Genomic DNA, 25,657 nt, shown 5'->3' with positions numbered 1-25,657 from the left:
AGAATTATACGCATAATTGAATGTTAAGTACTTATACGTTTAATGAGTATGCAGTGACACAGTACAAATTTTAAGTACTTAGCGAGTGACACTTTACATATTACACATCAATAATTTGATAATCGGATATAATTCCTAGTTTATTAACATCATGATTTCAAGATATTTCAATGGTGACGTGGCTAAATGATCGGGATTCGACCGGGAGACTCTAAGGGAAATACAGTTATGACCAACATATAAATATGCACATGAAATACATTTTAATCTTTAAAATTTGAACATTTCTATATTATATCACACACACACCCTTTTTGAATGAAGCGTATATCCCAATGACTTAAAACAATTCTACCAACATATTTTATTATGTATCAAGTTTGAATAACCAGAAAGTATGCACGGCTCATGGCGATACAGCTTATAGGAGCAATGGATAACTCGTTAAGTATAGGTTAGAGAATGTCCGATGTTGACCCGAGATCGCGGTGAGTATATAGTCTTAGTGAACACTTTCTGATATGTCTATAGTGATTGATGAAAGAAGAATATTGCAATATATAGGTATGTTTTGTTTGACTTTGACATCCTGTTGAATAATTATATAAATTTACCTGTACATTCTCCGTTTTGTTGATCACATTCTAAACAGTTAGTATCACATGCCGTCGAACAGTCTATGCCATAGGATCCCTTTACACATCCTACAAAACAGATACAAACTCCATGTGGTTATCAGTTCATATAGTCATATAGTCTCTCTGTCTATAGACTCTGCTTGTGTTATTAGTATTAATAATGTTTCTACAACAATAGGCGCTGTTATTCAACTCTCATGGTATCAAATAAACGATGCAGCTGTTGATTAACAATTTGTTTATACCACACGTGGTATAAACTCTGTACGCATTCTGATTGGCTGGCACGATGAACTTTGACCGAACTACGTCTTTCTCAGTGTCGTATCACCTTTTGTCAACGTCATCAATAATCGAGTGACGTCATGCTATGCGGTGATATCGCCGCTTGACACCAAAACTGCTGTTGGATTGCGTACTTATCCTCGACATATTTCTATCGGCTAAATTTGGATATTATTATGGTAGAAACAGGTCACACGACTCGTGGTTGTTGGATATGGAATTTATTCCACACTCGTAAGTTATTTTTTAAAAGTTACAAAAGACACTCGCTAAAGCTCGTGTCTTTTGTAACTTTTAAAAAATAACTCACTCGTGTGGAATAAATTCCATATCCAACAACCACTCGTTGTGTAACCTCTATTTATACCACAATAGGCGGTTTTATTCAACTCTCAGGGTATCAGATAAGTGATGTAGCTGTTGATTAAAAATTTGTTTATACCACACATAGTATAAACCTTATACACAATCTGATTGGCTGACATGGTGAACTTTAACCGAACTCTTTATTTCTCAGTGCAACGTCATCATTTGTCAACGTCATCAATAATCTAGTGACGTCACGCTACGATGTATGTTGTGATCGCCGCCTTACGCCAAGACAACTGCTATTGCAAAGCGTTCAGTATGCGTCGAAAACGTGACTTTTTATGTTTAGTATAATGATCTGTGTAACTCATTCGTTTTGACGGAAAAGGGTATTAATACTGGTGAGTTTGGTAGAGTAAACTAGTATAAAACGGACTTGAACTTGATCACAATGGCTTGATGATTATTTGGCGGGAAGTAAATGGCACGGTTCTGTCGTACACATGCTTTATATAGACCAACAACGAGTTATATACTGTATATGACTTTGAAAAAAATGTAATAATACGTTAAATGAGAAATATTTAATCATAAAGTAGCTCCCAATTCGAAGACTTTTATATAAATGGATTCTTTATCAAATGATTACTTTTGAAAATTAATTAGTGCATTGTTTGCTGATGAAAATATCACATCTTATTTGCATATCTCGGCAAACACACGTTACCTTATCCTCATGGTATTTTTATCGGTTAAAAACGGATATAATTGTGGTAGAAACAGGTCACACGACTCGTGGTTTTTGGATATGAAATTTATTCCACACTCGAAAGTTATTTAGTATAAAGTTACAAAAGACACTTGCTAAAGCTCGTGTCTTTTGTAACTTTTAGAAAATAACTCACTTTTGTGGAATAAATTCAATATCCAACAACCACTCATTGTGTAACATCTATTTAATGCTTCATTTACATAGTACATATGTATTATACACCAAGTTAATTGGAATCGAATACAGTGGAACATATACTTTTATTGTCAAATCACGTTTTCTTATATGGCAAAACGCGAGATTGTTTTGTTATGTTTTAGGACGTATACTTAACAAGTATTATTGAATTTAGTATAAATCAAGCACATTCAGCTTTACATCATTTATGTTACCAATGAAGAACACAGGTGACCCAATATTGTTTCTTGGTTTTTTTCAAGAATTGAAACAGTATATTCATGAATGGACAGAAACACGTCTTCATAATTTTTGACCCTACGTTATTGATTAAATATTCTTATCAGAATTGTAATACTTCTAGATTATCTCCCCTAAGTTTAACTCTAGAATCAGAAATCATTGCGACAATAATTATCAAGCCAAATTTTAGTGATGTTTGTAGTACTGTAGTCACTGATGTCCAGTCTATCATAGAATTGTAGACATCAAATACTAAGAACTAATGGTATCTCAATTAGTTCAATTTATCGGATGAAGACATTAGAGTTATGCCCCCTGTCCTTCTATAACTGTGAACTCTCCAATTGGGAGGTAGATAAATCCTTTTTAATCCATTTTACGTACAGGGAAGGCGCACAATATTTGATCCCATAGATTGTTTGGAGAAAAAAAAGGCATTTGGTGAAGAATTGTGGTGTCAACAGTTTATTTAGTCATACAGATATACTTTGTGTGACTGTTATACAGCATTGGTTTATATTGAAGCGGATGTCGTTTGATTTTGATATGTTGTGTGGTCAGTCGTATGCGTACCGCATGGTCACCACGTGCGGCCATCCTGCCCTCGGACACGTGGTTGTCCCGTTTCTAGTTGCTCATACAGTTTATAGATAATTTATATATATATATATATATATATATATATATATAACAATGCCTAGTTCCTGACACCATTGCTAATAATTTGCCAGAATTTTTACTTCATTATCCCATATCGGAATTTATTTCGGTATTTTATTTAATTGTAGAAGTGAGTAATTTTGCACTATTAGTGCATAGTAAACGGTGTTCCCTTTAGCGGGGATATAAATTAGTGATTTGGAGTATTCACTTTTATAGTCGTATCATGATATTTTTTCTTCGAACTGAAAGTCTTCATTTAATAATTCGTTTAATTGTGTTTTAATATTGTTCGTTGATGGGAGTTGCTCCCCTTTGTTCATGTATAAGTGTTGTGAACTTAAGTTAGCCTAGATCTATTGTCATCCTCGGTGACCCGGGCGTTTATATGCTAACGCTGATAGGTAAATTTTTCAATACCGAGTTACCAAGGATGTAATGGCATGTTTGTTTGTCGGATTTTGTCGATTTGTTCTATATGTCCTTATTTGAGTTTCAGTCATGCGTGGTAAGGGAAAGCGACCCTCGAGGCTTTCAACCAGCCCCTATGCTAGGAATAGAAGTGGTTCCAGGGCGTCCAGTGCAGCCAGTCAGAGTGAGAGTGGCCCCAGTACTGCAAGGGTGACGGCTCCAGCAGTAGCCAGTGGGGGTAACGGGGAACAGGGTCCTTTATCAGCGGATCAGCTGGAGGCGGTTGTCGAGCAGGTGTCAGCCAGGGTTGCCCCACAGCTCGTTGAAGCGGTTCATCAGGCAATTGAGCCTGTGCACGTTACGCCCCAACCTGAAGGTAATAGAACAATTTCGAATTCTTTACAATCTCCTGCATTAGATGTGAACCATTTTAACCCAATGCTACATCAAGTGCAAAGTGTTTGTGATGATTTGGGCGTTTCAGTTTCTTGCACTCTAAGACAAAAGATAATCAATAAGGAATTTGTTGACCTTGGGCAGCTTTTGTCAAAACCTGCCCCAATCGTTGAAGACAAACATTTTTCTGTTGTTAATGGGCAGTTAGTAATGAAAGAAAAACAAAAGAGTGTGAAAATCAATGACATAGATATGTGGACGGATGCTTTTACTATATTCATTTCTGTCTATTCATCTGCTCATCCTGAGGATACTTCTGGGTTGTTGAAGTATATGCATACAGTTAGGTTAGGGGCCAGGAGAAACTGGGGGTCTGTCATGGAAATCGTATGATGAACAGTTTCGCCTTAAAAAGGCTCGTCACGATTCGTTGCCATGGAATCAGGTGGACCAGGAGTTGTGGCTCCTTTATATGTATGGTAATTCGGGAGTAGTTGTAGGTAATAAGTTTGGTCAAAAACAAACAGATGTCGTGAAATCTAATGCAATTATCAAAAAGTGCTACGATTTTAATAATGGTTCATGCAACAGCAACCCATGTTTTTTCCGTCACCTGTGTTTATTTTGTGGGGGTGGTCACAAGAGGTTAAATTGTGTCAAAGCGCAGCAGTCTGACTCGAGTGTTAATTCTACTTTTAGGTCAGGTGGTGTTCAACAACTTGGCAGTAACTCAGGCCTCAAATACCAGACACGCGGAAGCTTCCAATCTAAGAGTTCTCGGCCAAACGCCCAATTAATAATGTTCTTTTAGAAAAATATCTTGAGTCACATCTTAATAGGGAGTTAGTTAACACGGTTGTCTCAGGGTTTCGTTCAGGTTTTTCTTTACATTACAAGGGGCCACGTGGCCATATGTCTTGCAAGAATCTTAAATCTGTTTTTGGTAACGAGGAGGCGGCTTTGCAAAAAATTAGGAAAGAAATTTCGGCTGGCAGGGTAGCAGGTCCTTTTGATTATCTCCCTTTACCATCTTTAAGGGTCTCCCCTATAGGTTTAGTTCCAAAGAAAGATGGGACTTGGCGACTTATTCACCATTTATCCTATCCTTTAGGAAAGGGCATTAACTTTTTTATCGATGAGAGCTTGTGCACAGTTCATTATACCAGTTTTGATAATATTATTGATATTGTTAATAAGCTAGGTCCTAAGACTTTGATGGGCAAGATGGACATTAAGTCAGCTTTCAGACTTTTACCTATTGACCCTTCGGATTTTGAGTTATTGGGGTTTAAATTAGGTGAGCAGTATTTTGTTGACAAATGTTTACCAATGGGTTGTGCTATATCTTGCTCTTTGTTTGAGAAGTTCTCCTCCATCATAGAATGGTTAGTCAGGGATAGAACTCAGGGTGTGCATGAAGCTGGGCTGGATCATTACTTAGATGATTTTTTCTTTGCTGGTAGGGAAAATACTTCAGTTTGTGCCAATCTTATGTACAACTTTGAACAATTGTGTAAAGAGTTAGGCGTGCCTATTGCAGAAGATAAGACTGTACTTCCAACACCAGTTTTAGTTTTCCTAGGTTTGGAAATAGATTCCATTCTAATGCAAATTCGCATTCCGCAAGAGAAGTTGAGTTCATTGAGAGAATTATTACTTGAGGTATATTCGAAGAGCAAAGTTACGCTTCGCAAACTTCAGTCATTAACAGGGGTTTTGAATTTTTGTGTTAGGGCAATCCCGTCGGCTCGTGCTTTTATTCGGCGTTTTTATGACGCAATGTCGGGTATTCGCAAGTGTCATCACTTTGTTAGGGTCTCCAGTGGTATGAAACAAGATATCCAAATGTGGTTACATTTTTTAGATCAGTTCAATGGTTATTGTAGTTTTCCAGAGAGGTTCTGGATCAACAACTGTGAGTTACAGCTTTTCACTGACAGTGCTGGTGGCGATTGTTCCAAAGGTGGGGGTGCCTTCTTTCAAGGGATGTGGGCATTTTTCTCCTGGCCCAGTGAATGGGCTAATTGTGAGGTTATTCGTGATATTACATTCCTGGAGCTTATTCCAATTGTCATGGCTTTGTTTATTTGGGGTTCTGATTTGAGGAATAAAAAAATTTTGCTGCATACAGATAACGAGGCCTTGGTTGCTATTCTAAGTAAGAAGACGTCTAGATCTAGTAGGGTTATGGAGTTAATTAGGCCATTCGTGCTACGCTGTATGCTTCTCAACATTCAGTGTAAAGCGGTCCATATTGATGGTCTTGATAATGGTATTGCCGATGCTATCTCTCGACAGCAGTGGGTGCGTTTCCGTATGTTGGCCCCTCAAGCAGCGTTGGAACCATCAGTGATCCCAGAGGCTTTTGTTCAGTTAGTGTCCAGGCTGAAGTTAGCAGACTTTTGAATGCATCGGTTTCAGAGGCCACGATGAGGGTCTATGATACAGGACTGGACCGTTTTGAAGACTTTCGAAGGTCTTGTAATGCTGGTAGTGACTGGCCGCCCACCCTGCGTAGTGTTGTAGAATTTGTAGCTTATTTGTCTACCTAAGAAATGGCGCCTTCAACAGTAAAATCCTATTTGTCTGGCATTAGTTTTAAGTGTAAGCTTAATGGTTTTGCTGATGTTACCCAGTTTTTTATCGTTAAGAAAATGATAAGTGGTTTGTCAAGACTAAATGATAGAGTTGATAGCCGTCTTCCTATCTCACCAGAGTTGTTAGTTAAGATAATACAGACATTACCGTTGGTTTGTAGTTCATCTTATGAGTCAGCATTATTTGCAGCTCTTTTTTCAGTGGCATACTACGGCTTTCTACGTGTTGGTGAGTTGGTGGTGGCCAATAAGTCTGATTTTGGTCATGCTTTGTTGGCTCATAATGTCTCAGTTTGTGATAGTCAGGATATGGTGCAAATAAAGCTCCCTCATTCTAAAACCGATCAAATGGGAAAGGGTGTCGTTATCTCTTTGACTAGTAATGAGTCGCTTACATGCCCAGTGTATTTAGTGAAACAATATCTGTCTTTACGTAAGCAGCTCCCTGGTGTGTTTTTCTGCCATGTAAATAGTTCCCCTGTTACTAGATTTCAATTTTCTTCTGTTTTACGAAAGTCTTTGAATGCTGTGGGGGTAAGGTCAGAACGTTACAAGTCTCATTCGTTTAGAGTAGGTGCGGCAACTTTTGCCGCCATGCAAGGTTTCTCTGAGGAGAAAATTAAAGAATTGGGTCGCTGGGAATCTAGGGCCTTTAAGAATTATATTCGAATTCCTACTAACGAGCTTCTTTAAGTATGGTTTTTGCACGCATGGCTTACCTTAAGCTTAAGTTGCAGATGCCAGTTCTACCATATTGATAGTTGGGTCTTCCATCATCAGGCGAGCATTTTGTCAGGCCAGGGCATCCAGAGAAACCTCCAACTTGGATATGGGACGTTTCAATTTTAGTATTGTATGGCATGCAAAAGGGGGATTACGTTGGAGAGATTTAATGGCTCATTTGAAACTTCTGTTACCAATTGTTGAGCCACCAGCCCTATTAGTGATACATTGTGGGGGGAATGATGTAGCACAAGTTAATTCATGTGAGTTAAGGCATAGGATGACCAAGGCTATTGACGAAATACAGGATATGTTCCCTAACACTAGACTGGTGTGGTCAGCCATTTTACCTCGCGTTAATTGGCGGGGTGAGCAAAGTCATTCTACCGTTAAACAGATTCCGGTGAGAATCAATAGCCAGATTGGATCTTACATTGTTAGGCGAGGTGGTTGTTATATTAGATATCCAGAAATAACTGATAAGAACCAAGCTATGTTTTCGGATGGTGTTCATTTGAGTCAGCTAGGCAGTAATCTGTTTTTGTATCGTTTGCAGCAAGCATTGCAGGCATTTTTAACTAGCGCAGAAAGAGTTTCTCCCCCTTTTGGCGAATTAGGCCCTTGGGCTTGGTTGCTTTAGTTTTAAGCAAATACAATGGTTAATTGTTTGGTTAAGTTAAGTTTGTGCTTGCAGTCAGGACAAAAAAAAAAAAAAAAAAAAAAAAAAAAAAAAATGAATATTTGTTAACAAAATTTATTGATTGATTTTGTTTTTGCTATGCTGCAATTTTGTGTATTTTGGAGGAAGAGTTTGATATTGCTGGTTTTATTTGTGGTCGCCCTAATACGCCCAAATTTTGGTTGGGTCGGTGTCCTCTTTTATGCGATTTGCATAACTTTTGTGCGTACATTTGTTTGGTTACGCTTCCAGCAGAGCAATTGGCTCATTTTGACATCTGCTCTTCCTCATATTTGTTATTTTGGCACTTATTTGTATGGTGCATCTTGTTATTTTCACATTTCTTATTGAGCCAATTTTTGATATGGCTTTGCCCTTGCAGCAAATTTATTTATATATTTTGACCATTTTACTTGGAATTGTCCTGACTGTAACGCATTTCTGTTGGCGGTGACAACATCTAATGTTGTCATTTGGCGGTGTTTCACTTGGAGCAACAGAAAATGCCGATATATAATTTCTAAGTCTATCATATACATCAGCTTCTATTTAATGGAATTTTCTGTTCCCAGTTTCCATTTTAATATTAGCTGTTTTTAATTCTCATGTTGAAGCCTTGGCCAACTTCTGCCATTTTTTAGTAGGTTAAAAGTATTCAGATATAGTTTAATATACCATTTAAGGCTAAGTATTCAAATGTAGGTTTTGTTATTGATTGAAAATTGATTGAATATTTTCAATTAAAATTTAGTCGTGGTAAATATCAATTTTGTGTTTGTCTTCTATTTGATAATAAGAACTAATGGTATCTCAATTAGTTCAATTTATCGGATGAAGACATTAGAGTTATGCCCCCTGTCCTTCTATAACTGTGAACTCTCCAATTGGGAGGTAGATAAATCCTTTTTAATCCATTTTACGTACAGGGAAGGCGCACAATATTTGATCCCATAGATTGTTTGGAGAAAAACCCACCCTTCCCACCCGTTTATCTAGTGCTAGAGTGCTGATTGTTATCTTGCATTTCTGCTGTCGGTTTTTTAATTTGTATTTTTCAGCTCATCACTTCCTGTGTTAAGATTCGTCGTCGAGGCTTCAGCATGACCCAAAGTGCAGTGATAATTATTCCAGGACATCAGCGATTGGTTTGTGACAGATTGCGGTAGCAATGATTATCTGAACTTTGTCGTGGAATTAATTGTTCCGTGTAAGGCGGTGTTTCACTTGGAGCAACAGAAAATGCCGATATATAATTTCTAAGTCTATCATATACATCAGCTTCTATTTAATGGAATTTCCTGTTCCCAGTTTCCATTTTAATATTAGCTGTTTTTAATTCTCATGTTGAAGCCTTGGCCAACTTCTGCCATTTTTTAGTAGGTTAAAAGTATTCAGATATAGTTTAATATACCATTTAAGGCTAAGTATTCAAATGTAGGTTTTGTTATTGATTGAATATTGATTGAATATTTTCAATTAAAATTTAGTCGTGGTAAATATCAATTTTGTGTTTGTCTTCTATTTGATAAATAGCATCACTTAACAATTGTTGAAATTAATCTACCTTTACAGTGCCCTGTGGTTTGTTCACACAACCTCCTATTACACTTCTCTGGACAGTCCATGTCACATGTTGCTCCGTATTTTCCAGGATTACACTCTAAATATGAAAGAATGCGGTCAATCATAATACACAATGTATTACATGCATATGCATTTGCATACAATATTTTATAAAAAAGATATAATCACATTAACAAAACACTAAAAGCTATTGGGAAAATGCACAGTTTGTATTGCATATCATTTGGAATTACATTAAAGCTAACGATTTACATGCTCACCTAAACAATCAGAACAGAATTGGTAAATTGAAGATTTCTAGTCTGATTTGTGATGCATCAATGAGCGGTCTATAATTAAATAAATTTACGAAAGTTGTGAAGAAAATTAAAACAGACTTGCTCACCAACACATTGTCCGTCATCCTTATGGCAGTGTCTGTCCTTGCAATGTTGAGAACAATTCCTTTCACATTTATCGCCATATCTCTGAGCAACGCAATCTAATAAAATTATTAAACAACAGACTTACTATGAATGAATACGTGTAAGATTATATACATTCAGTAGCTTGATTTATTTATTCTTTTAACATTAGAACGAATATACGTAACCGGCCTATTCTTGTGAGTCTTGTGAGCCACAATATTACAGCTTTTATGGCTAATTGGGTTTATTTCCCTCATTATCATGCTAATATTATTGGAATATTTTGTCAATATCAAAACTTAGCCAGAAATATATTGTTTAGGTAATGGTTTAATGTTTCTATAACACAAGAAAGTTAATATCGCCTAGAGTCTTAGAACTCTCCTGGGTTGTTCAATGCACGATAGTAACGGTAATAAATTGAAGTGGAATTAAAACTAGAGAAAGTTTTTTTTGAGCTAATACATGTTATTACTGCGAGACAGTAGGAGCGAAATTTGATAGTTTTCATATGATTTTCAAATCATTTTTCATAACAATTACTAGAATAACTGTAAGTTTGTTGTACAATGTGGTACGAAAGTGAGCCACATGTATCATAGAAGTCCTTGATTTGACGTCAACGTCAGATATCATTAGCACCCCTTGCTGTTCAAAATAATTATATCTGAATTTGTTATAGAACGTTAATATACAGTAGCGAAGATCTATGTCATTAACAGGAGAAATCACCAGATGAATGTTATTATTGTGTTTAGACCAAACTAAATGCCAACAGTATATAATTAAAGTAATAGAATGTCAGCATTATTTCATTGATTATAGGGATCACATTGTACAACTAAATAGGGAGGACTATGCTCGCTTCGACTTTCGGCAGTAACACATAGATAAACAAAATAGAAGGAGGAAAAAGATACCGCTTACTATAGGAATTATTATAATAGATAAAATGAATATTCACCCAAGCAGTGTCCGTCGTTCCTTCCACACGTTGTGCCGTTGCAACTTTCTGGGCAGCTTATGTCACATGTTTCACCGTATTGTTCAGAAACGCAATCTGGTATATGAATACGCGGTATTAAATATCGTGTTATTTGTTAGTTTAGTTCATCAATGTCATTACCAAGTTTTCGTTATATTTCATAAAAGGCAACGATATGTCATTAAAATATCAGAACAGGGTTTCTTCCTACGACTGAACTTTGGTAACTGAATAAAATTTTGTTTTATCCATGAATATAAAACGCTTTATCTGTCATCATGATTCACCTAGATTTTGTTTTTTAGTCTGATGATAACTTGTCGATAAACTATAAACATATATATGCAATTAAAGGTGAAATCGACAAACTTGAAACTAATATTCTTTGTTAAATGAAAAATAATTGACTCTTGTTATCAAACTTAAAACTTAATTGATACATCGTAAACCGACGAATATGATAAGAGATAGTAAATTTTGTCGTGTATCTTGGTATACAATTAAAGTATGGGGTTTTATGGATGTAACATGGTTGTCCGAGACTTGCCTATTTCGCGAGACGGAGCCGAGAGAAACAGACAAGCTCGGGGGAAAACAGAAACTTGCTTTATCCCTCATCCCCATACTTTGACTGTTTGATCAGCATACCGGTGCACACAAAATTTGACGACAATATTAATTTGTCTTAGTGGCTATTAGATTCTACCACTATGTATTATTCTTGAAATATATGTTGTTGAAATTCCAAGAAGTTAACCACAGGTAGCCTATTACAACTGTGCGTATATAAGTATACATGTACTACATGTTTTGTCCAGTGACCTAATAACATTAACAAACTTTTCACTTGCAAGATAAACATGACGACAAGATCGGTAACAGTTAATGATCGAAACTAACGTCGTTTGGTTAAGCCATCGCATATGGCGAGATTGGAAACTAGCTCTGCTTAATTTTCACATCGCCTGGCAACTAATGGCGTGATTGGGAAAAAGTTCCGCCCACCTCAAAGCTGATTGGTTCGACGGATAAACCAAAGTGAGGATGTGCGCTAGTTTCTAAGGGTCTGTAAGTTCGAAAGACAAGCACACACTTGAGTGAATATAGTGTACATAAAGTAGAAGTATAGTAACAGTTGTTATGACATGTTATTCCATCAAAATGTGACGTCAATATCACCATAACGACATCTTTTTCATTTTCACGGATCCCCATATCTTAATTTTCTGAGCTCAAGTTAAATACCTACATGGATAGATATGAATAATTCTTCGCCGCGAAATAATTATGTGAAGATTTGTATTCTGAAATATTGTTGATTTATCGTCTCTTCTGATAAGATTATTTTTATGATATAATCCGCGTTAACTTCATTGAATTTCTTAAGGTTGTTGTGGTGACGTCGAAACCGGTAAATTAACCTTACAAGGCTTTCATATTGTAAGATACCGGTCGCGACGGAGTCCTATGCCTTTAACAGTGTACACGACCTAAATATTAGAAGGTATGATGTAATCGAAATATAGAAGAAATGATTCAAATGTGCAACTGATTTCACAGTGTTCAAATGTGCAACTGATTTCACAGTGTCAACAGTGTTCAGTCAGTTGTTCAAAATAGCCTTATCGGGGAATCGGCTGACAAACTTGACACGCTACAGCAGATCCCGATCACGACTAAATTATAAAACTTTTATACAAAAATAGCCGGTAGTTCTGTATTTTACCTTATTCAGAAAACACATTGTTAATCACAATGTGCTCATTCGAAAACATCGTCCGACTGGAATTTTGTGATCTAGGCCAATCGATCGTAGATGAAACTTCAAAATAATTTCGGCCGTTTCGTTGATGTTGGAGACAAATATTACAAGATTTGCCACTGACGGGCATCAGGAAAAGACCTCAAATGCATTGGTAAATAATCGATTCGGAAATTCTGGCATAAAATGCATAAAATGCTGCACTTTCCATACCACATACAACATCGCTTAATCATGCGATCAGGCGTGAAAATTTGAAGTGGGAGAAGCTTTGCAATATTAGAATGTATTGAGCGATATAATTGGCTGATAAGAAAGAAGCGGTCGATTTTTTTTTTTTTTGATTTTTTTGTTTTTGTTTATAGAAGATGTTTATTTGTATTGTTTGAGGGAAAATACGACATGCGTGCATCACTGCATCTTAGGGAATTGTAGAATGTGGATGGAATGTTTTTTTCATTAATCTTCTGGGATAAGATAATTAGTTTTAGTTTTAGTTTTAACATGAGACGAAATTATATCCCCTGACTACAAAATGTGTGTCCTTGCGTACAGTATTTTGAGATATAAGGAACATATTGAATCAAATACAAGAACTGTTTTGCAGTAATAGCGCTTTTGTAAAACGCAAATAACAATTTTGATATTTCTTGTTCTATGAATATTTTCCGGTGCGAAGTGGTATTTCGCTTTCCGTCGAATAAATCAAACAAATGTGACTATGCTTATAATTTGGGTATGTTTGCAATCAAAGCAATTAACAGAATATAAGGTTAGCATCTTACATTTTTTTTTAATTGGTACTCAACTTGAAAAGTTAATTCATTCTGGCTGTCGCAAATAATACTTTTATTATAAGATGAATATCATGTATCATTTATATATCGAATAACATGAAACTTGATATTTTATTAATAAGCTTAATTCCTTTTTCATCTAATACATGCAACAACAAGGAATTTATGTTATTAACAACGTATATCAGGGTATTTTTGTAACAACAAATGTAAGGTAATGAAGTGTAAAATAATTTCTGAAGCCATTTACCTGCACAGCGTCCGGAAGTCCGGTCACACAGCTTTGCATTACAATTCGAAGAGCAGCTGTTTTCACACATGAGACCGTATGTTCCAGAAACACAGTCTGAAAGGTAATGCATATATCTGTAACATTAGTATATGTGGTCGAGTAACAAACCACCGAGGCGCGGATGTAGTATTTGTTAAACAGTTATAAATCCCATGTTTACGACAGAGAAATATCGAACACCTCATTGGAATACTTTATTAGATTGTAACCCTGGTCAATACCAGCCGTAATATATCGCTCGGCTAGAGAGAACTTCTCTTCAGCTCGATCGGTTGAGCGTCAGATTAGTAATCCAGAGGTCCCGAGTTCGATCCTTGGCAGAGGCAGGTATTAAATTTATTGTAAACCCTGCACCCTGTTACATTGGCGCCCATGTAGGATCTCGGGAATGATACTTCACGATACCTGCGAAGGAATCGTTGTGACCCATGGAAACTCGAGGACGAGTTAATATCTGGAGGGGGAGTATGTAACCCTGGTCAATACTAGCCGCAATATATCGCTCGGCTAGAGAAAACTTCTCTTTAGCTCGATCGGTTGAGCGTCAGACTAGTAATCCAGAGGTCCCGAGTTCGATCCCTGGCAGAGGCAGGTATTAAATTTATTGTAAATCCTGCACCCTGTTACAAGATAGTAAACAATGATTGGAAATGCATGAGAAAACAAGATAAAAAGGATTGTAATGTCTAATAGGCTAAGAAAATCAAAATGCGGAAGTAGATTTAGATATAACTGAATTTTCGAATTAGTGATATAGGATGAATAACAAATGAGAAAATTGTATTTTACCCGAACAGTGTCCGTTGTTCCTTTCACACACATTTCCTGTGCAATTGTTTGAGCAGATCTGGTCACATGTATCACCGTACCGGCCTGTGATACAGTCTGAAATAGCGATGTCAATGTGTATAGAATAACTTACATAGACGAATTCAACTACATTATACAAATCGTTAAGGGGCAACTTCACAAAATGAGATACGTGTCACATATATTTGCTCATACATAAAAAAGTATGCATTAGAATTTGTCATTTGCCATTTATGTCAATATTGTTGCCCTTCAACATCTTAAAACAAACGTTGTTAGCCAAATGTACGTTTTATACCGCATACTACATCGTATAATCAGCAATGCGATCAGCTTTAAAACTTTATTGGGAGGAGCTTTGCAATATTAGAATATAAGGGACGGTCTGACTAGCTGATAGGAACGAAGCGGACGATTTGAAATTTATTGATAGATAATGATTGTTGGACTGTTTAAGTGAAAATACGGCATGGTGCATCACTGCATCCTAGATAATTTAAGAATGTGGATAGAATGTCATTTTTATGAATCTTCCGGAAATTAGGTAATGAATTTTAGTTTTAACACGAGACGAAATTATATCCCCTGACTACAAAATGTGTGTCCTTGCGTACAGTATTTTGAGATATAAGGAACATATTAAATCAAATACTAGAACTGTTTTGCAGTAATAGCGCTTTTGTAAAACGCAAATAACAATTTTGATATTTCTTGTTCTATGCATATTTTTCCGGTGCGAAATGGTATTTCGCTTTCCGTCGAATAAAATAAACAAAATGTGACTATGCTTATAATTTGGGTATGTTTGCAATCAAAGCAATTAACATATATACGGTTAGCATCTTGCAAATATCTTAATTGGTACTCAACTTGAAAAGTTAAATCATCCTGGCTGTCGCAAATAATACTTTTATTATAAGATGAATATGTATCATTTATATATCAAATAACATGAAACTTGATACTTTATTAATAAGTTTACTTCCTTTTCTAATCCAATACATGGTGTGTAACAACAAGGAATTTATGTTATTAACAACGTATATCAGGGTATTTTTGTAACAACAAATGTAAGGTAATAAAGTGTAAAATAATTACTGAAGCCATTTACCTGCACAGCGTGCGGAAGTCCGGTCACACAGCATTGCATTACAATTCGAAGAGCAGCTGTTTTCACACATGAGACCGTATGTTCCAGAAACACAGTCTGAAAAGTAATGCATATATCTGTAAAATTAATATATGTGGTCAAGTAACAGTTAATAACCTCATGTTTATGACAGAGAAAATATCGAACACCTCATTGGAATACTTTATTGGATAGTAAAAAATGATTCGAAATGCATGAGAAAACAAAAGAAAAAAGATTGTAATGTCTTATAGGCTAAGAAAAACAAAATGTGGAAGTCTATTTAAATATAATTGAAATTTTGAATACTATAGGATGAATAACAAGTTAGAAAATTGTATTTTACCCGAACAGTGTCCGTTGTTCCTTTCACACACATTTCCTTTGCAATTGTTTGAGCATATCTGGTCACATGTATCACCGTACCGGCCTGTGATACAGTCTGAAATAGCGATGTCAATGTGTATAGAATAACTTACATAGACAAATTCAATTTACATTATGCAAATCGTTAAGGGGCAACATCACAAAATGAGATACGTGTCACATATATTTGCTCATACATAAAAATGTATCCATTAGAATTTGTCATTTGCCATTTATGTCAATATTGTTGCCCTTCAACATCTTTAAACAAACGTTGTTAGCCAAATGTACGTTTTATACCGCATACTACATCGTATAATCAGCAATGCGATCAGCTTTAAAACTTTAGTGGGAGGAGCTTTGCAATATTAGAATATAAGGGACGGTCTGACTAGCTGATAGGAACGAAGCGGACGATTTCAAATTTATTGATAGATAATGATTGTTGGAACTGTTTAAGTGAAAATACGGCATGGTGCATCACTGCATCCTAGATAATTTAAGAATGTGGATAGAATGTCATTTTTATGAATCTTCTGGAAATTAGGTAATGAATTTTAGTTTTAACACGAGACGAAATTATATCCCCTGACTACAAAATGTGTGTCCTTGCGTACAGTATTTTGAGATATAAGGAACATATTAAATCAAATACTAGAACTGTTTTGCAGTAATAGCGCTTTTGTAAAACGCAAATAACAATTTTGATATTTCTTGTTCTATGCATATTTTCCGGTGCGAAGTGGTATTTCGCTTTCCGTCGAATAAAATAAACAAATGTGACTATGCTTATAATTTGGGTATGTTTGCAATCAAAGCAATTAACATAATATACGGTTAGCATCTTGCAATATATCTTAATTGGTACTCAACTTGAAAAGTTAAATCATCCTGGCTGTCGCAAATAATACTTTTATTATAAGATGAATATCATGTATCATTTATATATCAAATAACATGAAACTTGATACTTTATTAATAAGTTTCATTCCTTTTCTAATCCAATACATGGTGTGTAACAACAAGGAATTTATGTTATTAACAACGTATATCAGGGTATTTTTGTAACAGCAAATGTAAGGTAATGAAGTGTAAAATAATTACTGAAGCCATTTACCTGCACAGCGTCCGGAAGTCCGGTCACACAGCATTGCATTACAATTCGAAGAGCAGCTGTTTTCACACATTAGACCGTATGTTCCAGAAACACAATCTGAAAAGTAAAGCATATATATGTAAAATAAATATATGTGGTCAAGTAACAAACCACCGAGGCGCAGATGTAGCATTTGTTAACAGTTAATAACCCGATGTACACGACAGAGAAATATCGAACACCTCATTGGGATACTTTATTGGCTAGTAAACAATGATTTAAAATGCATTAGAAAACAAAATTAAAAGGATTGTAATGTCCAATAGGCTAAGAAAAACAAAATGTGGAAGTTCATTTAAATATAACTGAAATTTCGAATAAGTGATATAGGATAAATAACAAATGAGAAAATTGTGTTTTACCCGAACAGTGTCCGTTGTCCCTTTCACAAACATTTCCATTGCAATTGTTTGAGCAGATTCGGTCACATGTATCACCGTACCGGCCTGTGATACAGTCTGAAATAGCGATGTCAATGTGTATAGAATAACTAAAAATGTATGCATTAGAATTTTTCATTTGTCATTTATGCAAATATGGTTGCCTTACCACAACCAACTTCGATAAACCCTTGGCGACTCTCACCAAAAAACCGAAGTTCTGCATTGCGCCACTTGTTGGATCACCGCAATTGCGCCCCTTCAAATTCTCGTATTTTCGTAATAAGCTACCAATGACAATGCTTCAATCATTGCATGGCAGCGCTCTTGCAAAAGAATGTTGTATATGATTGATTCAAGATATTATGTATTAACATTTTGTTTATATAATTGAGGCTTACCGCAACTAATCAGACGGTGAAAGCAGAAACTTAAGGTTTTATGTGAGATTTACCAAAGGTTTCAGGGAAAGTGCCGTACTAAACACATTTTGTAAGGACACTTGTAACGATCGCTGTAGAATGCCGTGACTAGTACTAACAGAACCGTCCCCATTTCTAATTTTGGGTTCTTATTGCCATCCATCGACAAAGTTACCGATTAAAGTTTATTTAAATCAAATATCTACTAAAATAAATTGAACAGATAATTCGACTGTATTTTGAAAATATACATTTCGGTGTTTTTTTAGGTTTTTTGGTTTTTCTTTGATAAGAGTTATAATATATATCAAAAACATGTTTCCATTTGACATGGTTAACGTTTGAACAAACTCGTTACAAATAGATAACAATCATCGATTAGAGGCAAACGATTTCAGGGGGTCATTTGAGGATGGAAGGGCGACGGGAGCCATTTTATGGAATTATTCCGTCGGCACTCCCGGTGAACTATAATCAAAATATTGAAATATTAATTTAATCACTTTTAAAATGATTGATAACTATCGATTAGGATGACACCTTAAAGTTTATTTATGAGACAGAACTGGCAATTACTGAAGGGGGCATAAACCTAAAAAAACAAGATTTCGTTAAAAATCATTTACCTGTACATCTTCCGAAGTTTCGTTCACATAACAATTCCTTGCAATTCATAGAACAGCTCTTTTCACATTTATTACCGTATGTTCCAGAAAGACAGCCTACATTGGAAAGTATAAGGTTGTTGACACCTAATCTATAAACCTCTCGTATTTAATATACATGTATATCACTTCGGGAGATTTAAATCAATACTGACGCACATTGATATTTCATTAAAATTTACTCAGCCGTATCGTACATTTTTGATACTTTGCTTTTATAGAACGCAATATTGAAAAAAATAGGTATGAATATTATATATTTTAAATTTCTAAATAAATTACACAAATGTAGAAAATTTGTTGTGTACAGCCACGAAATATTATTGTTAAACAGTCGTATGATTCTAATATATCCGATTACACGACAGGTGATATTCAAATAAGCATATACAATTAATTTGGCATATTTTTTTTAACTTATTGGTTAACATGGTCTTACATACATACATCTTAATCATGGTGACTGCGATGTGATATCACAAACCGTCAGATGATTAGGACTAGTCAACATGGGTATCACGAAGTTTTCTAACATCCATGTGCATCACCCAAAACCTTATACACGAAAGATTAGCTATACATATCCACTTGACAAACCGTTGCTAGGCTATTGTCTTTATTACGTAAGAATCCACAAGAAACTTTTATTAAGAAAATAATAGTCGCTATTTAATTATCACGGAGAAGCTAAACCTAATAAACTGCTATTTACCGAAGCAATTCCCAGATGTCCGATCACACGATGTTTCGCTGCAACTCTGTGGACACTTCAGGTTACACATATCACCATACCATGTTGGAATACAGACTGAAATATTGATTACGATATAAGTGATATTACTTACTTATCATTGTCAGAACAAAAGTGTTAAACATATTTTAGTATAAGAACGGATGTATGTGTCTACAATGGCTGGCGTCACTATTAGCGAAACTTGAGTGATGTTGTCTTTTGTAATGTGCATCATTTCCCGTGGACGATGTCATGACTTGAACTCATCATTTATAACCCTTTCGGAAAATACCATACAAGCCAATCACGCTCTCATAATAGACTTACAGTCAAGGTACGATTTAAAGAAAACTTTACTGCATATATTGAACTGTTTGAAAGGCGACTCGGAAAAAAGTTATCCTACGATGTTGTTTTTGAGACACAAAATAACACATGTAGATAAAAAAGGACTGTGAATTCCGTTCAAATCAAGTAATATGTATTACTCTATTTGCGTTAAAAATATAGACAACAATAGCCATGTAATTTCTACTCATAATCAGAATTTTCTTTTTTTTTAAATTAGTTATTTTATAATTTTAAAATATATCCTTCATTGGTAAAGATTCCCAAAAAAAATACCCCAATGGTTTAGTATTTTAAGGTAACCCCCTTTCATTTTACTTTTTCGTAGCTCATCTGCAAACAGTTAAAAGAAAATAAAGCATAAATTCGTCATTATTGATTTAATTGTTGGTTGAATAATTATTGGTTATATTAGCACTATAGGTCATTTTAGGATATTAATCCTTATATGGGTGTTTGCTTATGTTGTTTAGCCACTGATGTTTTCCTTATAAAGTCAGAAATCTGCACACTTCAATAGTTTTATAAACTGACAACGGTCAATATAATTAAGCAGAAGCAATGTGTACCACTCCATTGACTATAAATGAACTGGTTGAATAGAGGATAATAATTAGAAGCCCTTTTGACAGTTGCAAAAGCTAGCTTCAAAGCCAAAATAAGGCGTCGGCAATGAGATAATAAAAAGAATAAAGTTATTTGGAAAACAAGACAAGAGAAAGGATTCCAAATTGAATAGCTAGATACCACTATTGATGGGAATAACAGATATAATTCTATACTTGCCTACCCCCTCCCCTATCCTACCCATTCCGTTGGAACATCTAGCAAATCTATCGTAGGTAGCAAATAAAATGAATCGTCTCGAATTTACTTTGTACTCGTATTATCATTAGTTATTTATGTTATAGATTAAGTTTGATTAAATCAAATCAGTGCTATGGCAATTGAGGGGGATGACCCCATTATCCATGAGACAAAAAGCAAAATAACACGAGGACATTAAACTAAATGTAACAAAATAATTTCGAATGTACTAGAAACTAATATATACACTTTTCTCCAAAAGTTCTGTTCCACATGCAGTTTTACAAATATAAATTAAGTAATTAAGTACAGAAATATATAAACCTTTTTACACATCAATATCAATATACATTATATTAGTTATCAACTTATTTATTTTCTCTAACTCAATAATTGTCTTTTCGAGATATTTCGAAATAAATTGCCAGCAAATTTGCACATATGACACAGAACTATTGGAGGGCAGAGTATATGATTCGAATGTTCATTCCATATACAAATTTATGAAATAAAATTGAAACGAGTAAACGAAAATTAGTACGAACACGTATATATTTATCACAAAACTGAAATAAACTATATTTCGAATGATTTCAAATGATAAAATGTCAATGAACAATTTCACCAACAAGGAACTAAGGTTATCCATATCAGTAAACTTCGGAACCTTTTAGCAAGCCACAGGCCTAATTATAGATATTTATGCATTCGATAACTTAACAGAAAGTCGTTTGGAGATTTTAGGTGTTTTGAGCCCTATGATTTGTTTTTAAAGTAAACATCCTTCAGGTGAAGAAACTTGGTAGTCTTTCATATCCGCATTCTACATGTGCGACAACAGGTATCTAGGCCTTTCAGAACTTCACGTCAAGAAGATTGTTTGAGGATTTTGGCTACTATGACAATGAATGAAGATCATGGTTATTTATGTAGACAAAACTGGCAACTCTTCTTATCTCCGCATAGTATAGGTCCAATATCAAATCTCTTAAAATAGGCATTTAAGAGCTTAAAAATAAATCGTTTCAAGATTTTAGAATATTTAGCCCCAACCTTCTTATTTATAAACTTTTAGCCATTTATCTATGTTACATGCAAGCTACATGCCCGATGACCGGTATCCAGGCCTTCCGAAACTTAAAAAAAAATTAAAGACTTTTTTTTCTAACTATTTTGTACTTTTGAACTTAAGCCCTTATTTTCAACCAGAATTTGACATTTTGCAGAAAAAAAAAGTTACATAAGTGGTATGCTGTTTCTAATTCTACCAAACATGAAAATGAATCGTTAACGAGATACTGTATTGATCCAAGTTTAAGTCCGGAAGTGGAGGTCAGAACAACCATATTGAGTTTTTGATCGGATACAGTTCTGCCGTCGCACCTCCAAATCATGCCATTCAATGTGCTGACACGTTGATTGCAAAATTTCTAATTATTTTGGAGATTATTTGTTTACAAGCGTGGATGAAAAATAACAATAAACAAAACATAAGCAATATGGATGAGACTTAAATATATTGCAAAAAAAGCAAATTTGTTCTCAAAACCTGCCGTCACGTAATTGTTAACTGTTGTCAAGTCATTACGTCCCAATCAAAATTTCAACCAATGAAAAGCACTTGATTATTTCTTTAAAGCCATTTACCTGTACATCGCCCGGTGTCCTGGGCACACGCCATTCCATTACAGTTCATAGAGCAGGTGTTTTCGCATTCATGACCGTATGTTCCAGATACACAGCCTAATATTTATTAAACACAATGTTACTGGTGTAAATTATAACATCGTAACAAACACGTCAAATGAACCAAGTTGATGACATTTATAAAGTTTCACAATTGAGATATATCATTTCCTTAGGTTTAGGGAGATGAATGAAATCAATACTAACACAATAAAAATATGAATACTGTAACAACAACTTAAACTCAAATATATATAATATAATATATAATATGTGTAAGTTAACAGCGACATAATATAGAATACTAACGTTTGTGTGGTGAAGACAAATCAACACCAGTCTCGCTGAGTGTTATAACATTCTTGTTAACGAGCAGAAACCTTACAGAGGGGTTGAACTATACATGTTCACTTAAAACAGACCTTTGGTTGTTTTCTTTTCCAATAATATGTTTAAGAACAAAAATAGCTATTTAGAAGCATTCATTATAACACCGTTCTGCGTCAAAGTTGATGGCATCATTAACAGTGAACACCATAGTTTTGACGCGTGTATCAGTGATGTCATGCAGTTGACTAATTTATGTTACAACGAAGTAACCCTATACACGTTATGTAATTAATGAGTTTAAGTTATCTTTTCCGTTACTGTTTCATAAAGTTCTGTCTGGATAAATAGGATGATTAGTGTCAGTTTGAAGTAATAATGTATAGATTATACGTGAGAAATATAATATTAAGATGACAGTGTTAATTATGATATAATCCTGTAAGTGAAAAGGAGATGGATTTTACTCTCCAGATAAACTACTATTTACCGAAGCACTTTCCAGTTGTCCGTTCACACGATGTTCCACTGCAAGTTTGTGAGCATTTCTGGTTACACATATCACCATACCATCCTGAGATACAATCTGAAACATTGATATTAATATATATGATTTCACTTACGTTACTGTCGCGTCATTGATATACTACCAAACGTGATAAACATACCTGTCGGATCAGAAAGGATATATACGTGTACTGTACTTGCAAGGAATATAGATCTAGTCATTTTAAGAATGTACTCCTCTGAGAAGTCAACATTATCTTGTATTAAACTTTTTTTCTCATATAAATATTTGGAAATTGGAGTTCACGCCATAAAAGAAAATGGAAGAAAAAGCATATGTCCGTGTGCTCGTTTTTGAGCTATTGTCACTCAAAGATGCCTAATTGACAAAATATTGGATTTTATGGGAATTTTGCCGTTTTGACCATACATATAAGAAATTTAAGCTATAATTTCCCAATTAGGTGTTTGATATGTATGGATGTTTGTAAGAATTTATTTTCCAGTGGTCTTCTTTAAAAATATACCATTTTTGATTCATAAGACTCATATTTTTTTCTCAGAAAAACAACATATGCTACCCCTCCCCCTCAATTTTGTGCTACAAAATGCGTCATTTTCGACCCTTTTTGCCAAAGGTGGTATTCAAGCTAATGCTAAAAATCCCATAGAAACTGCCCACTGCCCAATTTTCTTGAAACTTTGCATATTGAAAGTACTACTAGTTGTCCTTTTAAAATGACACTTCTTTTTCTTTTTTTTTATTTTAAAAAGGCCCAAAGGGCCTGAATTCTTCGTAGCCATTTTCATTAAAACTACCTGCACAAACATGCTAAAAAAAGTTAGCCTTTGTTTAATATTCTACATTTTTTATTCATACATCATTTGAGTAGATCGTATAATTTATATATAATTCATTTCTTTTAGATTTTTAACAGAAAATTTAGCTTGAAATAATATTTTTTACGATAAAATTAACACTTTTTGGAAAAAACGAAAAGGAAACATTGCTCTTTTCATCTCATTTCACCCTGTGACTGGTTTTGTCCACAATTTTACCCCCAATTATAAAAAAAACTCCCATGCCATTTTCTGTTTATGTGTAAATTAGTTAGAAAATTAAAATCCGGAAAAACAGTTTTTGAGTGACTTAAAAGTAGAGAGTGCAGGTAGCAACGGACCACGTCTTTGTTAGTATACCAACTTATACATTTCCAGTTAATGATTTTAGAGTCCGATGTAAGTGAAAATCAGTGTACAGGAATAATTTTAGATGCTAAATATCATGGTAACACCTTTTAAAAATTGTGGTTGCCTTGGTAACAAAACGGAGGCCTCTGATTGGCTGAAATTTAAATGATGTCAGAATCAAGTGAAAATTGGCATATAGAGGTTACAAAGTATGCTGAATAACATGGTATCACTTTCAAAAAGATTGGTTGCCATGGGAAATAAAATGGAGGCCCCTGATTGGTTGAAATTTAGATATTGTCAGATTTAAGTGAAAATAGGTATATAGGGGTTATAAAATATACTGAGTAACATGAAATAACTTTTTAAAAAATTGGTTGCCATTAAAATAAAATGGAGGTCTCTGATTGGTTGAAATTGAAATATTATTAGATATAAGTGAAAATTGGTACATATGAGTTATGGGGTATGCCGAATGAGATAGTAACAGTTTTAAATGCATTGATGCCATTGTTTCGAAAGAAAAGCCGTCTGATTGCTCAAAATCAAGATTGTAGCCTTTGTGGTGTTGGAATTATTTTTGAATATGCTTATTTTTTTCGAAAATCAAATATAAGTCTGTTTCCCTCTTTAATCATTTCTAATTCAATTTAAAATAGTTTTTATCTACATAAGAGAGATGGATAATCTTAATTTGTATCTTTTGCGTTTAAGTTGCTGACGAAAAATATACTTCTTTACAATAATTATTTGATTTCTGATATGAAAAGAGAAACAATTTGTTTCACCCAAGAGCATATCTAGTTGTTAGGCTTTTTTGTACTGTTTTGGGAAAATGCTGGAATAAAAAATGCAATAATTTTAGAGTACAAAAGTTAGTTAACAAAAAAATATATCACTAACTGTTGTTTTTTTTTTTTTTTTTTTTTTTTTTTTTTTTTTTTTGTCAACTAGGGCAAATATTGATATTTTTTAGAAAATTCCCCTCGCTACAGTTCAGCCTATGAAATGCTATTTTCCCGGATTTCATTTTTTTTGAAAAAGTATCTATTATAAGATTATACCTATAGCATGTTTTTAAAATTGATTAAAAGTGTGGACAAAATCGATAACATGCCAAATAATTCGAGCAAACCCAATATTCTCATCTTTATCCTGACAAAAATTTGAATTTTTTTGCTTCAAAATCAATTTGTCGTAAAAAATAATTCGTAAATATCATTATAAATGAATATAAAATAAAGAATGAAGAATCTTTTATTATCAAAAATAATTAAAAAATAAAAAAATGTGTTCAAAAGATGGAAACAAGGGGTCCCCTTGCCACATACCCAAAGTAATTTTAGAAAAAATCATGTCAGACCCTTTATGCCTTTTAAAACATACAAAATAAATAAAAAGCACATAAAAAGT

At 34.5% G+C, this 25,657-nt stretch overlaps 1 protein-coding gene and 1 pseudogene across 12 annotated transcripts in view; one reads left to right on the top strand and one right to left on the bottom strand.

Moving 5' to 3' along the window:
- LOC138324657 (receptor-type tyrosine-protein phosphatase kappa-like) overlaps window positions 1-25,657 on the bottom strand; it is a 48,565-nt gene that overhangs the window by 16,645 nt on the left and 6,263 nt on the right. Inside the window, exons 5-18 of one of the 12 annotated variants that reach the window (XM_069269674.1) lie at window positions 23,037-23,132; window positions 22,181-22,276; window positions 19,358-19,453; window positions 18,607-18,702; window positions 17,541-17,636; window positions 17,140-17,235; window positions 16,003-16,098; window positions 15,639-15,734; window positions 14,507-14,602; window positions 13,676-13,771; window positions 10,846-10,941; window positions 9,860-9,955; window positions 9,455-9,550; window positions 615-704 (exon numbers count right to left, since the gene is read on the bottom strand). In XM_069269674.1, the coding sequence (XP_069125775.1) occupies window positions 615-704; window positions 9,455-9,550; window positions 9,860-9,955; window positions 10,846-10,941; window positions 13,676-13,771; window positions 14,507-14,602; window positions 15,639-15,734; window positions 16,003-16,098; window positions 17,140-17,235; window positions 17,541-17,636; window positions 18,607-18,702; window positions 19,358-19,453; window positions 22,181-22,276; window positions 23,037-23,132 (1,338 nt within the window). The remainder of the gene's footprint in view (window positions 1-614; window positions 705-9,454; window positions 9,551-9,859; window positions 9,956-10,845; window positions 10,942-13,675; window positions 13,772-14,506; window positions 14,603-15,638; window positions 15,735-16,002; window positions 16,099-17,139; window positions 17,236-17,540; window positions 17,637-18,606; window positions 18,703-19,357; window positions 19,454-22,180; window positions 22,277-23,036; window positions 23,133-25,657) is intronic. The other 11 variants (XM_069269681.1, XM_069269680.1, XM_069269678.1 and 8 more) reach the window with 11 other exon arrangements.
- On the top strand, window positions 2,681-4,720 carry LOC138324671 (uncharacterized; annotated as a pseudogene).

This window comes from Argopecten irradians, chromosome 6 (assembly GCF_041381155.1).
Source record: "Argopecten irradians isolate NY chromosome 6, Ai_NY, whole genome shotgun sequence".
In the NCBI taxonomy this organism is placed as follows: domain Eukaryota; kingdom Metazoa; phylum Mollusca; class Bivalvia; order Pectinida; family Pectinidae; genus Argopecten; species Argopecten irradians.
The sequence above is the reverse complement of the archived record's forward strand: the minus strand, read 5'-3'. Positions and strand labels throughout refer to the sequence as shown.